The following is an 18,383-nucleotide window of genomic DNA, read 5'->3' on the forward strand; positions in this document are numbered from 1 at the left end:
AGACAGGCGATAGATGCAATAGCATTTCAGCACTTTCATTCAGATGTTAGTTTGATTGCAGATTGTCAGCCACGAAGAGTCATGATCATAGCAATCAGCGCTTCTTTTACTCTGAAGGTTTCATCTTTGATGGCGTGTTCTTGTTTCAGGAAAAAAAAATACAGTTTCCCTATTATAAGTAGTTAGTGTATTTTAATATACAGTATATTTTGTGCAATAACTGATAACTGTGTGTACCCTGCTGTTCCGACTGTTAACGATACTGCTGATATTTGTACCCAGGAGGAAGTCGTTATCTCCTCTTAATTTCTTTGGCGACTTAAGTAGAAATGAAGATTGTTTGTTTCATTCGGCGCACGCACTGTTACAGCCAGACTGTTTGCGACGAACCGGGGTGACACGAGCGAAACACACACTTGCACGTACGTCACACTTTAAGTTTGTCTTTTGCCTGGTTGATCGTGTGGCAGAAGGAGGTGATGTACTTACAGCTTACAAGGTCTAAAAGTGTCACCTCAGGTTTCTCAGCCAGCTTTGCACTCTTATCTTAACAAGCCAAGGAGGAGCTGAAGGAAGGAGGAGAGGAAAAACTAAAGCCATTTGTTGTCTTTTTGGTAACAGTGACACCGACAATAACGTCGATAAATACTAGGTAGTGTTACATCCCAGTTTTAATGGCTGTCATGTCATTTCTGTAAATATCAGATATGTGGTCTGTAAGCCAAGGTCATGGGAAATATGAAGCAACACCGCCCCCAAGAGGACACTGGGCAGATATGCACTTAGTGCAGGATTAACAGGGTTGCTACTGGAGGCCCACTTAGTGCAATAACACAGTATAGACTAGAGCACACGCGAATGCAATAATTAGCCAAATACTGAATTATTTAATGTATTTTAATATGTAATCAAAGTGCATCATGTGGTACTCGTATACAAATATTTCTCTTTTTTCTACAAGGCCGAGATTTACGATACGTTTATGTATTTGAACACTGGCCGAGCCGACGGTCAACTTGTGTAAACACGTGGTAATAATACACGTTATGAATCAACACTGACGATGTTATAGCAATCTATTCCAAAGAGGAGATGCTTGTTCGCTCAAAGGTTAATCAACATGAATGTACTGTAGTTCCTTTTTCTATAGAAATACAAAATGAATCTCACAAACCAGCAGGATCACTGCAGGAAACGTCTGTGGGGAGGTGACGCGCTCAGCATAGAGGACATATGACACAATATGGAAAAAAGTGATTAAAAAAGGCATTTGTATTATTACTGGCCAATCAGAGTGCTATATTTTGTGCCTGCTGTATCTTCTTCTATGCTACCTGTCAATCAATAAACAGAAAAGTATACTCAAGTACTGTAGGTTGCCTTTTTTTTTTTTGCTTGTTTGTTGGCCTTAACAGAGCAGAGACAATTAGCAGGTCAAAGTAATTAGTGTGTTTTGAAGAGGATAAAGTTCGGGATCAAGTTTTGCTTATCCGTGATCAACTCCTGGGGTGACAAACACCCACTGTTTCCTCAGAGGAACCACCTGTAGTGTGTGAACCAGCAGCGGCGTGTTTGTCCAACACTGACTGGATGTGGCTGAGCAGAGAGGAGAAAAACTGAGGCATGCCCTCGTAGCCTAGCAGAGAAAAGAGCGCATCAGAAAACGACAGTGTCTTCCTGTGTGTAAGTCACTGTGTACTCCGGCACTACCTGGGAAAATGTTGATGTCGATGACGGTGAGCGCGTGCGTTCCTATGTTGACGATGACATCCACGCCAAACAGGGCCATGCCGAGCTGAGCTCGGAGCTCCTTGACGAGGGCGGCCACAGCATCTGAGCTGGGAGAAGGCGGGTCCACCATATGTTCATCCACCTTAGAATATGAGACGTGGCATTTTATGGTGGACATGAGCAGCATTTGACCTGTTGCTTTAAACTAAGTCCGAAATATTACTCACAGACGTGAGATTAGAGTTCGACTCTGGTTTGGACACCTTTTGGCTGTTGAAGAAGATGGTCTTCCTGTCTGCAGGCAGGGAGAAAGAGAAACTGTTATACAGAAAGCAAAACTAGGTGATAACAGTGGCACATGAAAGTAAAAGTAGTAGAGAAAATGAAATGCTGGAACTCAAAAGGAAGGGACACAAAACGAAAGGAAAAGCAAGAAAGGTAAGGGCGATGCAAGTGAGTTAAAAAAAAAGTTAAAATATAAAGTTAAATGATAAAAGACGGGAAAGACGAAAGGAATATTGGCGGGGTGGAAACTGACCACAGGGGCCGGAGGGAAAGTTCTTGATAGAGGGTCTCTCTACGCAGCAGTGCTTGTCTCCTACCACAAACACTTTGTACAAAACGGCTCCGTGGTTCACAAAACTCTGAAGCACACAGGGGGGATGGATATCAGCCAGACTGGCTGCACTGAAGAGCAGACACATCTGCAGCATGGAGACCACATGAGATTAAGAAATGGAAACTTACAAGAATACATTTTACAGTTAGTAGTTAGTAGATATCAAGTGGGATTTTGCGAGGCAGGAAAAACCAAATCAGCTACCTCATGTGAATATGAGCCGTGTGCCACTCTGGTTTTACAAACTGAGGTGAGGAAAAGAGGAAGTGTTTGTGTGTTAGTATTTTATTTTTATAAAACTGAATTGCATGTTACCTCCAGGCTTCAGTCACACACACACATGCATGCATGCACACAAAGATAATAAGTAAGAAATGTGGAGGACAGACATTAAGTGAACTGACTGAGAGGAAATGTTAGGCCCTGTCTTATCACAGCCTGCTGAATGGATGACAGGTCACTGCCACTGTGGACCTCGAGGCATGGGGGACTGCAGATACGCCAGTCTGACAAACAAAGAAGAATGAGTAACTGTTAATATCTGCGATTGAGCTGTAAGTTGTGTTACCGTTGGGCTAAGAAGCTGCAGTCACCTCGGAGTGAACTGTTCAGTTGGCTCATTATCCGACCCGAGATAAAGCGGTCTAATAGTTTAGCCATGGCAGGCAGGGGATCCAGCAGCACTGTGTCAGGATGAGCTGAAACATAACTCTGTGGTGGGAAAGAGAGAGGAGTCACTAACTGCTCATTAATGAAAACGTCCAGCTGCACCATTATTATTAACACCCGAGATTAAAAGACTACATGCAGAGGGTACTGGAGTATCCTCTGTCAGCAGCCCCAGATGAACACACAGTTTACTGGACTTGCAACATGAATAGTTTAAATAGGTGCAGCATTACCTGAAAGTTATCAAGGAGCTGCTGTGATTGGCTATTGTGCTCAGCTTCCACAATTACGTCAGACAGCTTGTGAAGGATGATGTCAAAGGGTCCCTGAGGGCCCAGGGGCTGAGTGAGATCAATCTACAATAGAAAAAAAAATGTACAGGCTATGTTGATGAACTTCTTTTAATATAGAATTTTCTACTTTTTATTACAAGCTTCATTATCTTATTCTTTAATCCCAGTTTGGATTAGTGAGACAGACTCCCTCTCTACTTTTAGGACTAGACTTAAACTTTCCTTTTTCATGTAGTTAGGGCCGGATCGGGTGACCTTGAATCCTCCCTTTGTTACGCTGCAATACACCTAGGCTGCTAGGGGCTTCCCATGATGCACTGAGTGTTTCTTCTTCAGTCTCTATATATATTTATACACATTTATAAACTCTGTTTTTAATCATTAATTATTAAAATCTCTGTCTTCCTCCCCTCACCCCCAATTGGTCTCACAGATGGCTGCCCCTCCTTGAGACTGGATCTGCAGGAGGTATCTTCCTTTTGAAAGTCAAAGGAGCTTGCAAAGAAAAGCGTCTGGACTTCTTTAAGTTGCTTGAAGACGTTTCACCTCTCATCCGAGAAGCTTCTTCAGTTCTAATGTCAAATGGTGGAGAGTCCCAGATATAAACCTAGTGGGAGTATCCCCCCACAGAGGGACAAAAGGACCCCCTGATGATCCTCTAATCGCCTGAGCCAAGGTGGGAAACTGGGCGTGGGTCCCAATCAGCCAGAGTTTCGGGTGAGCTCATTGTGAAACCTGGCCCCACTTATCATGCGAATTCCTAAGATCAGATGGCCCAGGATGTGAGTGGGCGTTAAGGCGTCTGGGAAGGGAACTCAAAACTGGATTATAGATGGCAGAGAGTTGGTGTCGTAAACCACCGCCTCTGTTCAAAGATGGTCGCTCACAGTGGACATAGATGATAGATGGCTTCTTTCACTCCTCTTTCAAACCATCTGTCCTCTCTGTCCAAAATGTGAACATTGACATCCTCGAAAGAGTGTCCTTTATCCTTAAGATGCAGATGGACTGCTGAGTCTTGTCCTGTGGAGGTGGCTCTTCTGTGTTGTGCCATGCACTTGTGAAGTGGCTGTTTGGTCTCTCCAATGTAGAGGTCTGAGCATTCCTCGCTGCACTGTACAGCATACACCACATTGTTAAGTTTGTGTTTTGGCATTTTGTCTTTCGGGTGAACCAGTTTCTGTCTGAGCGTGTTGCTGGGTCTGAAATACACTGGGATGTCATGCTTGGAGAAAACTCTCCTGAGTTTCTCTGATACACCGGCTACATAGGGGATGACAATGTTGTTGCGTCTGTCCTTCTTATCCTCACTCGCTGGTGTCTGATCTTCTCTTCTGTGCCTCTTTGCTGACTTTAAAAACGCCCATTTAGGATAGCTGCAAGTTTTGAGTGCTTCCTTTACATGTGTGTGTTCCTTCTTTTTTCCTTCAGGCTCAGAGGGAACATGTTCTGCCCGGTGGTGTAGGGTCCTGATTACTCCTGATTTGGACCCACACCCAGTTTCACACCTTGGCTCAGGCGATTAGAGGATCATCGGGGGGTCCTTTTGTCCCTCTGTGGGGGGTTACTCCCACTAGGTTTATATCTGGGACTCTCCACCATTTGACCTTAGAACTGAAGAAGCTTCTCGGATGAGAGGTGAAACGTCTTCAAGCAACTTAAAGAAGTCCAGACGCTTTTCTTTGCAAGCTCCTTTGACTACGATGACCTGGATGACTGAGAACCTTCACAGACATCTTCCTTTTGAAAGCGAGTTTTTTTCCCTCCCACTGCCAGCAAGTGTTTGCTCACAGGTCGTCATTAGACTGTTGGGATTTTCTCTGTATTACAGTAGGGTGTTTCCCTTACAATATACAGCACCTTGAGGAAACTTGCTGTGATTCGGTGCTATATAAATAAAAAAAATTTAATTGAACTGAACCCATTCGCACACATATCCATACCTTATAATGTTCACACACACACACTCCAATCAATGCACGAGGAGCAACTCAAGGTTCAGTATCTCGCTTGACATGCAGACTGGAGGAACTGGGGATCAAAGCACTAACTTTACAATTACCACATGACCCACCCACTAAACCTACAGACCCTGGCGCTCTCGGGCTGTCTCTAAACAACTGTGCTTATCTTTTAGGTCAAATCAGATTGGGTGTGCTCAGGGTGGTGCAGCTGTAAGCCATAATAGATGTAGCCAATCTATGCTGTAGGAGTTTAATATAGCTAAATTCTCATATTATCACTCATATTATCTTCATTTGTGCAGTCTTGAAGTGTAATAAATGTACAGTTGCAAATGGCAGTTTGTTTTAGCACATGTAGCTGATCACTGCACCAATTAAGGAGTGATCATCAAAAAATATAGAAAGTCAAATTTTCAAATGGCTGAGCAGGAAAAACACAGGTGTTACTGTTTGCATTGATAATATCCCCATTCTGTCTATAACAGTGATAAAACAAGAATAAAGCTAATTTGAATATCGCATCCCAAAAAAGCGTGTGCTACAAGACATGATCAAATGAGTCTGTGTTATTACTTTAAGTTTGAAATCATTGCATATCCAACCGGTAGTCAGCAGCAAGGACAGCAGGGGTGTTTCTTTGAATTGTGGCCACTTTTCCTAGAAACCTTGGAAACCTATGACCAAGCGCCTTGTCATAGGGGAGTAATCTGACTGAAGGTGAATGTTCTTGTGATTTGGTGCCATATAAATAAAACCAAATAGAAAGTCAGCACTGTCTTTAAGCCTTATATGATTCGAGAAGAGAACAAAGAAAAAAAACAAAAGAGTTGACCTCTGGGGGTGACAGCTGTCTTGGCTTCAGGAGGGATCAGACGTTTTACAACCAAACCACAGAGCCAGTAGATAATTATGTACATTAGCAGGGCCTTGTCACTGGCACACCTACAGTCAATAGATTGCAACACAGTGACTCGTAATAACTTCCAGAAGCAAGGTCAACTTCATGACATCACACAGTATGTAAAAGGTTAAGACACCACATGAAATATATATAGACCTTGTTCACGCAGTTCTTTTGATTTTCTTTTGGTATTGCTTAATGCTTCGTTTTAAGCCACCAGCAAATCTTTCAGACAAGAAAAAAGAGTCACTTCCTGATCTCTGCTCCTGAAATCTAAATCACCATAAAACACACCCAGGTGGTTTTACACACCCATGCAGTAGTATATGAAGATATTTGCGTGCAGTTAAATGTCTGAACAGTTATGATCACGGATGGGTTGCAAGTTCACTACAAGCAGATTATAGCAGGTGGCCGCAGGTGGCTGCGATACTAACTGCTAATGTTGTGGCCGCAAGTATGTGACTATGAGCGCATAGTGTTCATAATCTAGTGTCACAGCTATCAAGCAAGTATGAAAACATCCATCTACCGTCACGCACTTACAAAGACATGCAATGTTAAGCATGTTCGCCCACACACACACAAACAAGAAAGTTTTTAGCCTTTACACTAAAAAAAATTAATAATTTTCCCCTAATTTAGGCTTTTACAATCATCTTACTCCTTGGAGTCTGACACAGCATCACTCACACACTGCCTTGTTCCACTCGTCTTAATTAAACTGTAATTATCAACACGAATACGTAACAAATAAAATAAACTGGCCAGTCTTCAGCCTCGCATTTCATGTGACTCGCCATTGTGATTTAAGATTTAACACACAGCCAAGATTTCATGGGCGAAAAGAACTCACCTTTACCACTTCCACTCCATGGTGTCTGTAGGAAAAAATATTAAAATGCTTATTGTCTATTGTTATGTTAGACATAATGAACAAGACTATGCTGACAAATCATTCAGTATAGAGAATTTTACAGTTGAATAGCCTCATAGTAAAACAATAAGTACACTTACGCACAGAACCGTATGAACGCGTCTAGGTTCATCCTCCTGCGCTTCTTGTCACTGAGCCAGCAGCCCACCCTGCGCTCTGACATCCGGACCCCTGCAGCCGAGGGACCGCACACGCGCACGGACAGACGATCCATTCATCCCTTCCCTCTGCCACTTCTGCTCGGGAGTGTCGAGTCCTCTCGCTCTTTTATGGGGACAGTCATGAGTCATGGTTGTCTGAGTCCGCACAGGAGGAGCGAGAGGGCCAGTTTAACTAGTAAAGTCTCTGACTTCCTCGTTGGCGCTGCCATCCAATTAAAGCGGCCGGGGCCGGTCATGGAGCCGCTCTGAGCGAAAAACTGAAAGAGAAAGTAAAAATCCTGTCGGGGAAGTTACTCCATTAGCCTGCTTTCACGGCAGTAGCACAGGCATGTCATTTCCTATTATCTGACTCTTGAAAAACACTCGAAGTATCGATTATTTGCGTGCTCATATAGACATATTGAGTAAAGTTCACCTGAGGTCACAAGGAGGAAGATGTCCCGAGGGTCCAACGCAGGTTTTGACCGACACATCACCATTTTTTCACCAGAGGGCCGCCTGTACCAAGTCGGTAAGGGACATTTTCTGTTGTGTGTTAGCTAACAGCAAACCCGGACCATGCCTAGTGTACAGTACAGTAGCACAGTCATTACCAGGTGTGAGCTACCTGCTGCTGCTAATCGAAACAACACTACAAGAACATGATGGAGCAAAAGTAGCTAGCTTCTTCTGGTTTCGGTGCGGAGTACGGTTAGCGTCCAAGTTGAACACGTACTAGTTGCTATACCTGTTTTTACTCAAGCTTGAATGTTTATAACCTAGTTAAATTGCAATATGAATAACTGCACACAGTTAGTAGTTAGTTTGAGTTAGTTTTATTCTTTATGTGTGCTTTTAGTGTTTAAAGTATCCCGAAAAGAGAAAAAAATAGTTCCTCTAAGTTGTTTTCCTAACTATCATGGGCTAACTCGGTGCCTTCCCCCTCATAAATTAAATAATCAGATTAAAAAAATAAAGGGGGAGGTTTATGTTGTTATTTTTTCTCATATGTGTCTTGTGCTGCGATGCAGAGTATGCCTTCAAAGCCATCTCTCAGGGCGGGTTGACCTCCGTTGGGATCCGGGGTAAGGACACCTCGGTGGTGGTCACACAAAAGAAAGTTCCGGTAAGACCTCAAACGCGTCTCACTAGTGATGATGCTGATGATGATGATGTGAGCTGAAGCCAAACAGTGAGGCCACTTATGACTCAAAGCATGTCAGCAAAAAGCTTGAATAAGATACCCTGTATATAACGCGATAGGGCCTCAAACACACCTTTGGCATGTTTTTTATTCTCCTATGTCAGCTTCATCATCTAGTCACTGCATTTATGGATGTTATGGAGTGTGCACGGATCCAGATATGATCCAGGAGACCCATTCATTTATCCAATTTAGGGTTACAGGAAGGCTGGAACTATGATAGGGTGAAAGGCAGGGTCTTTCAGAGACCACAAAGGCCTTCTGGAGAAAGGTTTTAATGCCAGACAAGACAAATATTGAGCTATTTGGCCACAATGGCAAGAGGTATGTTAGAGGAGTAAAGCTGCGGCTTTCAAACCCAAGAGCACTCACTGTATAAGCTGTCAAGCATAGTAGTGGTCTTAAGTTGCCCTTGGGCTGTTTTGCTGTACCAGTGGTACTGGTACAAGATGTAGCAGTACCCAAAGAACCAACCTTAGCCCTGTTGAAAATTTGTGGACTATGCTTCAGATGTCATGATGTTCCTAAAAACCAAAATAAATGAACTCTACCAATTCGAGCAGAAGGACTGGTCATATATCCAGCCAGAATTATACTAGAACCTTTTTGATGGCTACCAAAAGTGTCCAGCTTGCTAAGGCACATTTAACCAATGATTAGTGGGGGTGTCTGTATATAATTGATCCCATGTATAAATATTTCATCCTATGTGAATTAGAGAAAAAGACCCTGGAAAAAGAACATCACAAAAAACAAAAGAAAAGGAAAAAGGAAATTATCAGAAGATCAAAGTGCTTAAAACCATCAGAGATGCATTTCATGAGTCTAAATTGTTACTTTGACAAAATACTGCAGTGTCTAGATTTATAAAGTTGGATCATTTTTCCTACAGGATAAGCTGCTGGACTCTTCCACTGTGACCAACATGTTCAAACTAACACCTCGCATTGGCTGCGTGATGACCGGGCACAATGGTATGTATACATCACTTAACAGCATGCATTTCATTATGATAATGTGTATGCTGTGCTGTCATAAATAATAATGAATAAATATGAGACGTGATGTATGTGTTGTTAAAGTGTTGATGTTCTTTTTGTGTGTAATTACACTCAAATCCTGTTGTTTCTGTGCAGCTGACAGTCGTTCCCAGGTTCACCGGGCCCGAGTGGAAGCTGGGGAATGGAAGTATAAATTTGGTTATGACATCACGGCAGACGTGTTGTGTCGCAGGTTGGCTGATATCTCTCAGGTGTACACGCAGAATGCTGAAATGAGACCTCTAGGCTGCTGTAAGTAGGCGCTTACGTGCATTTTCACATTTTATTTGCGTTAATATATAGATATAATTAATAGTTAAGACAGTTTAATTTAAGGGACACATTAATAACACATATAAGAGCTCATTAAAAACTGACTGCATGTGCACTGAATGTTCACAATCTGAAGGACGGCTGTCTTAAGTTGTCCCCATGTGCTCCCAGGTATGATCATGGTGGCCATTGACCCCCAGCACGGTCCTGTCCTTTATAAATGCGACCCGGCAGGCTATTACTGTGGCTTCAGAGCCACGGCGGTTGGAGCCAAACAGACGGAGGCTAACAGCTACCTGGAGAAGAAGCTGAAGAAAAAGCCAGAACTCAACCATGACAGGACAGTGCAGGTAAAATGAAGCTTGATGAAAACACACTTTCTCTGAATTATTGATGCGATGCCTCCAATTTTAGTCGAAAAGGTGAGTTATGCGGTGGTGGTAAAAGCTGCTGGGTGGAATCGAAAGGATTGTCCTCCAACAGAAAGGCCAAGGTATACCAACAGTGTCCCTGAATAAAACACTGGATTCCTGTCTGTCGTTATACAGGATGTTTTTACATCCTGCAAAAGTCAAATCTGTGCCTTTATCACTGGTATAGTCACTGCCTTGAAATTATCTGCCTCACCTAGGATTAGCTCATCATGCATTGTTGAATTTGTTTTTCCTATACCTGCTCATTCCCAGAATAGCAGCCTCTGATGCACTTGGCCTTTTACCTTTGTTAGAATATCAACATCTCAGTGGTTGTATGTCAGTGAAGGAGAGGGTGTTGCATGATTTCAGCATCTCTGATTGAGATATGATTTACAAGAGGATGACCTGTGAGCAAACAGGTCAATGTGACAATGAACCATAGCAGCCTGTCCTTATAACAGTTTCACATTGCCATTCATGTGACTCTGAACTTACCTCATAAAGTGTGACGTTTCCAGTAACATGAACCCTGCTTACATGTCTCAGGTCATCTCACCTGTAAAGAATCACTGATGCTGGCCTTACACCAAATAACTCTCAGGCAATATCAGTGTCGAAGACAAATGTCCCGTGTCACGACAAAATATTGGCAGTTTTCTGTCATCTCGATTGTCTCAGTCAAAGCTGCCTTAAGTTGGTGTTGTTGTCGTCTCCATATTCCATAGGAATCACCCACGTTTGATTCAGTTGTAAGTCTTTGGTCATGGCTCAGGCAAATCACTTTCATGAACATGGTTGACACCCAGTAGCTTCTCTTCCTCCGGTCTCATTCTCAGTGGCATCTTATGTATGCAGCACCTTCTGTTTAATGCTCAGTTGTCCAGCATTGTGTGATATTGTTAAAGGCAATTTGGTTACTTGGAAATAATAACCCTGAAAAAAATTCCCAGTGTTTACAAAATCTTACAATCTATGACTACAAACTTTCAGTCAAGACACAGCATCTCTAGATGCTTCAGAAGTGCTTTTAAAGTCTTCTAGTGTGTGGTTGGCATTATACATTTTGTGTGACGATCGCTAAAACTGCCTGCTGAGTTGTCTATGATGTATTTAACGACATACACTATATGGACAAAAGTGTTGGGCCGCACCTCTTAATCTTTGAATTCAAGTATTGCCAGTCCCATTGCCACATGTGTACAAAGTCATGCACCGAGCAATGCAGTCTGCCTTTACAATAGGGCTGCCACAAACGATTATTTTGAGAGTCGACTAGTCACCGTTATTTTTGCGATTAGTCGACTAATCAGATCATGCATCCATTGGACGTAAAACGTACAGCTTACTGCACCAGCAGCATCTGCTCTTATATAACTATCATTAGCTTACAGCTTGAAGTATTTAAGGTATGTGCTAACTAAAAATAAGGACAAGATGATAGTTTGTTAAATTTTAATGAAATCTGCAGGTTGTTTCAGTGAAGTTTAATAAACTCAGCCGTCTGCTCCTTGCTATCTAAAATATAACAGGACACTGGAGTATATTCTCCAGCATCTCACACTTCTGATAATCAGTTGTCTGCTTGACGTTTATTCAGCTGTGTAAAAACTTTATTTCTCAGCCAAACCGATTTACTCAGGAACAAATAAAATACTAAAAAAGCCAAAGAATAACATTTTTAAGTTATCTAAGTGACTTATATTACATGTTTAACCTGCGTAGCGAAAGACGGCGGTGGGTTTGAAAACGATTTGCCGGGAGTCCGGTGTTCTCACGGGCTCTAGTGAGCCTAGCCCCCGGCTAGCTATCGAGCTAGTGGGTAACAGACGTCTCCGAAAACGTCAGAGCGCTTTTGAAAATATGTGGTGTCTTGATAAACTGAGCAGATATTTGAGGTTTACACAGCTACATTCAGCCTGAAAATATGTTAAACTTTTTTTTTGTGACCCAAAAAGAATAATAAGAGTAATATTAAAACTAACTAGCTGCTGCCATTGTTGGAAACTGAGCTGGGCTGCACTATGAATTCTGGGACAGAGCTTCTTCTTCTTCGGGGTGTAACGGCAGCTGGCATCCTTGTACATGCGGTGCTGCCATCTTCTGTTTCAGTCCGTTATTACACTCAGCGCACCAGCTGTCTCAGTAACTGCAGAGGTTCAAACCTTCTCTAACATTAACGTCAACAGAAGAGTGTGCACTGGGAGCTTCACGGCCTGGGTTCTCTGTGACCAACAGGATTCTGTAGGTATAATGTGTAGGCCTGTGCTTTAGTCCATATATTATATCTTTTGCAGTGTAAACCCTAATGTGTCCTGATGTGTCCCTTGAAAAATGAGCCATGAGGGCAGATGTGGTGGTACTTTTTCTTTTGTCCTGTTCCCTTTTTGTTCAGCCAGTGTCAACATTTAGAGGGGTTTAAACGTCAAATCTGACTTGGCCTTTAAAAACCTGAATACTAGTGGTCACCTGAGCACACTATAGAAGCAGGTGTAAACCATGATTTTGTTCATGATGTTGGAGTCAGGCCAGTTAACCAAGTGTAAACTGAACCAAGCCTGAAAATCGCCCAATGCCAGAGAATCAACCAGCATTCCTCAAAACTATTAAAACCTTTTGAATGACTTGCAATACAACCTGTGTTGTAGGAAAACGCACCTGAAACAACATTTTCCTTTCGGCTTTCTCTCCTCTGTGCACCTTGTTAGTCTGTGAAGTTGTACTCTGCTTTCGCTCTGACCGAAAATCCTCTTTAATGTTCTGACTGAAGGATTTTTTCTTTCCTGTCTTTCCAGTTGGCCATTTCCTGTCTGTCCTCTGTCCTGTCAGTGGACTTCAAGGCCAGTGAGCTGGAGATCGGCATAGTGACCAAAGACAAACCTAAGTTCAGGTAACTTCATTCACACACTGGTTTCACCACATGGGTCATGACTGAGGTTCTGCTCTAGATTTTTACCCTGAAAGAAACGTGGCATTGTTTATTATTTTAGGTGCTTTTATTGCAAATACGAGTTTACTTTTTTGTTTTGGTTCATTTCGTTTATATTGTTTGTCAGATGCTTTTTATTTTTTTGTCAGTCTGGTAATTATACAGGATTTGAATCTCTCTGTTTTGAAGGACTTAACATGGCCATGTCTGACTTCTGTTCTTCCACTTTTCCTCCCTCCTCTCCTTCTGGCAGGACACTCGCTGAAGAAGAAATTGAAACCCACTTGGTTGCCATAGCAGAGCGGGAGTAGAGACACCCTTGCAAACATCGGTCTGTGATTTATCATAGTCTGCTATAGTCGGTGTGCTTGATTTAGTCTAATTTACCAATGCTGTTCCACTGTACACAGTCGGTCACCTGCATATCCAGACAGATTAATCAAGCGCACCTGATGAAGAAACTGTGCTAAAAAGGATCGATACATGTTTGATTCATAGTGATAGGACACATGTCTCCAGTGGGCTTTTTTAAAACAGTTCTGTATAGAGTAGTAATGCCATTTTTAAATTTTGATCTTGCACCTAAAGTGACTAGCTAAACTTTTGTTGGATGCTGGTTTGTGCATAATATTTATCATACAGCATTTTTAGGACTGTATGTTTATAACAACACTCTCCAAAGATCATAATAAAACTGTCCCTGGGAGTCATACTTAATGCTTTTTAAGCAACTCACAATAAAACTGAATGCAAAGAAGACTGAGCAATGTCGTGTGTTGGTTTAATGTGAACGGATTAAGGATAAGGATACGTATTCATGAGCAAGAACTAAGGATCCAGGATTTAGACGGGGTAGACTAATGAGGCCATTAGAAACATTCATGTGTTCATTTATGTTAGCTGCAGCTAAAGCAGATTTAATTTCAAAAAGCAATCACAGTTTATGAGGCTCTTGTGTTGAAATGTATGTGGCTTCTCTGCCTGTTATTCACTGTTGAATGTCCTGCGTTTCTTCTTGTGACCACTAGATGGCAGTGGTGTGCCTGCTTCCAGCCTCTGAGTATTTCATAACAGAATTTGTTCTTCTTTGTACTTTTCTATTTACAGAAATCTATTTTGACTCTTGTAAACTATTACGCTTCCAAGTCTTTGGGGATTGCGTGTCTGTATGTGTGTCACACTGCCAATCGTGCATTTCCACTTTGTTATTTGTCCCTTGTTGTGTGTCTTGCCAGTCCACCAGAAAGACACACTGTGACCCACCATTTACAAAATGTCACCTGGCAGTCTGAAAGGATAAGTGTTTCTCAGCCACGCACGCACATATTCACTCTTAAAATGAACACGTACAATGACAGAGAACAGCAGCGTGTTTATGCTTTTACTTTATTATTAGAAGCAGATTACATGAATATCCTGTTAGTTTACAGAAGTTAAACTGTGATCCTACATTATTAATAATGCTGATTCTCTCATTGACAACAATATTTATTACTTACCTGCCAAGTAGTTTCACAGTATTCACTGCCCTGAAATTGTCTTAAACAAATACTGTACCGTTGCAATATCTCTATGGTAGCCATGTGATGTTACACATCATACACGTGTTTGTTCTGCACCAGTTTCCAGTAGTTTGTGTTTCATCTTGTTTGTTGTTTATGAGCTCTCTTTGCTCCTCGGTGCTGTCCTGTTTCCTTACCACCCCCAGCTGCCCCACAGCCTGCTGAGGTCTCTTCTTTCCTACAGTCACCAAGTGGTCTGGGGGTTGTTCCATTCATTAGAATTTACATCTGATATTTCAGGGTCTTTACCTTACAGTGTAAAGCTCATAGAGATAACTGCTGTTGTGAACTGGTGCTATGTAATGTAACTTTACTAATGCCCATCCAATAATACATTTTAAAGTTAAGATTAATACTTTAAGGTCATTTGAAAGCTTACAGGACTGAGAAGAAGGATATTTAAAGACTAGATTCTCAATTTGTTTGCAGACACATTAAGGATTTAGACTGAGAGCATCAAAAAGCCCTGCTAGTCTTGTTAAAGCTCCTAGTGGTTGGAGCACGGTCCTAAGTTGCATTGATAGGCTTTAAGTGTCTCGCCTTCAATTACTTTATGGGAGCATCTCTGTACTTCTTAGATAACATAAGATTGTGTATTAAGGTATAAGCGTTGGCACATAAACTCTTATGATGGCCTGTTTTAACAGGATGGGAACAGTGCTGCAGTGTAGCATAAAGATTATATATATATATATATATATATATATATATATATATATATATATATATATATATATATATATATATATATATATATATATATATATATATATGTGTGTGTGTGTGTGTGTGTGTGTGTGTGTGTGTGTAAATCTTTCAGTTTAGCATTTTAACCGGTAAAACCAGCTGGCTCTTCAACCCCCATTGCTGCATTGCATGCACAGGAACCTGGAAAAACACAGAACACAAAGAACGCTGTCAGCACTGGCAGGTTCATAGTTTACATAAATGCAGACAGACATGAAAAAGTCTCCACCAATAAAAGTGTTGAACTCGTAGATATGCTAGCTATACTTAGTGGATCCACACCGCAAAAGTAGTTGGAGTACTGCAACCTTTACATGTTCCAGTCCCCAGTTTTTAGATACTTTATTCTGGCAGAAACATTGACTGTTACAGCCATGGACTGTATACAAAAGATGGACATGGCCACCATAAAGCAGACTGAGAAGCCACTGCATGCTGATTAGCTAGCAATTTGTCAAACAAAGTGAAGCATATCCTGCTTTATCCTCCTTTTTTACTTTAATTAAGTCTGTGATTAGCACATAAAACATTTTGTTATATAATATATGATTTGCAACTAGCAATTGAGATCATAACTAATTAAAACGTGTTTACTGAGATCAAACAGCAAGAAAACTGAAGGGATGTTCTCCCCTAGACCTCTACACAATTGGACTCAAGTCACACCCATTCTGGCTATTAAAAGGACAGATCTATGTCACTTTTCAGAGCTGGTAGCATTGTCCATCTTTTATATACAGTCTATAACTCTAGCACAGGGGTTATATAACAGCAATGTGAATGGTCTCTTCATTTAAGTTTCAAACTGCAGTAACAAAATATCTTTAATGAAAAAGACCAATCTGTGCTTGAGATTAATTTAGGGATTACCACACAGTAGGACAGAGGAAGGTGGAAAGGGAGGTCCTATTTTAAGCTGTTTTAAAATTAATTATAGTAGAAGATGTAAGTGAAGCTTTTTATGGGAAAAGAAGACATGACAGAAGATTTACAGGATTGGAAAGAAAATGACTGAAGTGGATCTTTAAATTTGAAAAAATAAAGACTTTGTAATGGAAAAGAAATATCACCACACACAATTAACTATAAGACCGCTCCCCTTTCATTTTCTTATGGTGTATTATTGAATACTAGATGTTTTATAAAACTTTAAGAATAATTAAACAGTTAATTTATATATATGTGTATTTTCATAAACATCTTTATAGTTTTTTTTCTCTTAAGGTCATACCCCTGCCCACTGCTATCAAGACTTGCTCGTCTTATTCTATGGTGTATTTAACAAAGTGGTGCCTTTTTAATTTTTGAATTGATTTGTACTCAGACTCCCCTAAGTATCTTTTCCCATGTCCTCTCCTCACCACATACCCTTCATTTTTCCCTGTGCCTTTTTTTCTCATCCCTACAAACACACCACTTCTCTCGTATTCGCAGCCCCATAACCCTCTTTTTCCTCAGGCACCTTCACCTCACAGCTGTTCTGCTCCTCTCTGTTCTGGCCATACCTCAAGAGCTAATGCCACCTGTTTCTTACCTCCATGCCTGAACTCCTGCAGCTCATACCCCTCTACCTCGCATTTATCCTTCCTTTTCCCCCATCACTCCCCCACCATATGAAATGTTGACCCTGTGGCTGGTGTCTCCTGGTACTGTGAGTGCCTGCCAAGCTAAATGGGCCCAGAGCACTGGCCATGTGTGTGTGTGTGTGTGTGTGTGGGGTCACAGCGTGGGGATTAGGTGTGTGTGAGTGATTGAGGGTGACAGCGGCCCTAGCATTAGGTGCCCTGTGGCAGATTTCGTAGGCCTGTTTTAGACACACTAAGCTGGATTTACCAGCAGCAGTGTGTCAGCAGTGATGCAGCCTGGTTGGACCTCCTACAGAACACACACACACACACACACACACACACACACACACACACACACACACACACACACACACACGACCCAGCAATCCACCTGTAACCAGTCTTGGCTGTCCCATTAACCCTTCCTTTCTGTCCATCATAACCTTTTTACACTCCTGTAAATATGCATCAGCAGCACAGTGGACCCCATGATGCAGGCAGGCCACTGTAGCGTGCTCTAAGTGTCCTCTGAATCTTGACAAACAACATCGAAACAAACAACGTTAAGGACACGTTGCATTTCAGTGCAACCAGTGGCTTACCTCACTTACCAGTACACTTACTCAATGGGTGAATTTTTACATATAAAGTTAGACTTGTGTTGAATATTATGGCATTAAAAAAGCGTTTTACTTTGCTGACAAAAGAAGGCAAAAGAGAATATGGGTTAGCATGCAGTCAGTCTCATGACCATCAGACAATGCTCATGATGTAGCCTCCAGCTCTTCTGAGATGGCTTTCATTTCTGCTGTGAAGGTGTGATTGTTAAAAAAAAAAGAGCACACACACACATGCAGATGTGTAGCTACATCTATATATTGTGTTTCCTGCAAATTGTATGTCCCTTGCATGAGCAGTACTATATGATTGAAATCACAATTATGGTTTTTCTTTGCCACTGAGTTGCATGCTGGGTAGATTGCTGTGTATGTGTGGTCACTTTAGTACTTTGTGAGAGGGCCTCTCAATCTGCACATGTGTATTGATGCTCAATTGTCTGTGTATATGTGTGTGTTTTATGTGATACCCATGCACCACTATTTGCACACCTTTGTCCGTCTGTGTGAGTGTGTGCACAAGTGTGCATTTGCGCGCCTGCTCACTCTCACATCTCTGTTACAGCCTGTCCATTGTGAACAAGAGTGTTGAGCAAGATCCTGACCCACCGGTGGGTACTAATCACACACATTCCTCAGGATTAAACAGCCAATTAACAATAAGAGCGCCATTGTCGCCCTGTCTCCTTGTGCGTCACACGTAAAAGGTTTTCTGTGTGTGTATGTGTACCGAGCGAGTGCGCGCGACTCTGTTTGTGTGCCGAGTGCATGTGCCT

The 18,383-nt window shown here is 41.8% G+C and overlaps 2 protein-coding genes across 3 annotated transcripts; one reads left to right on the top strand and one right to left on the bottom strand.

Annotated features, from left to right (window-relative positions):
• Positions 1 to 879: 879 nt before the first annotated feature.
• Positions 880 to 7,473, bottom strand: LOC113036555 (inositol-tetrakisphosphate 1-kinase-like). Of its 2 annotated transcripts, XM_026192972.2 has the most exons (10): positions 7,195 to 7,473; positions 7,034 to 7,058; positions 3,253 to 3,375; positions 2,944 to 3,061; positions 2,755 to 2,856; positions 2,555 to 2,595; positions 2,270 to 2,435; positions 1,959 to 2,026; positions 1,711 to 1,873; positions 880 to 1,636 (listed from the first exon to the last, which is right to left on the bottom strand). In XM_026192972.2, the coding sequence occupies exons 1-10, from the start codon at positions 7,326 to 7,328 to the stop codon at positions 1,497 to 1,499; spliced, it is 1,080 nt and encodes a 359-aa protein (XP_026048757.2). In that variant the 5' UTR covers positions 7,329 to 7,473; the 3' UTR covers positions 880 to 1,496. The 2 variants fall into 2 exon arrangements, with proteins under 2 accessions (XP_026048757.2, XP_026048759.2); XM_026192974.2 differs by lacking the exons at positions 2,270 to 2,435; positions 2,555 to 2,595 and having other exon boundaries at positions 7,195 to 7,472.
• Positions 7,321 to 13,870, top strand: LOC113036556 (proteasome subunit alpha type-6-like). The gene is made up of 7 exons (XM_026192975.2): positions 7,321 to 7,786; positions 8,286 to 8,380; positions 9,351 to 9,432; positions 9,595 to 9,750; positions 9,943 to 10,121; positions 12,980 to 13,074; positions 13,367 to 13,870. Exons 1-7 carry the CDS (start codon positions 7,711 to 7,713, stop codon positions 13,422 to 13,424), a joined length of 741 nt encoding a protein of 246 aa, XP_026048760.1. The 5' UTR covers positions 7,321 to 7,710; the 3' UTR covers positions 13,425 to 13,870.
• The last annotated feature ends 4,513 nt before the right edge of the window (positions 13,871 to 18,383 follow it).

The sequence above is a fragment of the Astatotilapia calliptera genome, chromosome 14 (genome assembly GCF_964374335.1).
Source record: "Astatotilapia calliptera chromosome 14, fAstCal68.1, whole genome shotgun sequence".
Lineage (NCBI taxonomy): Eukaryota > Metazoa > Chordata > Actinopteri > Cichliformes > Cichlidae > Astatotilapia > Astatotilapia calliptera.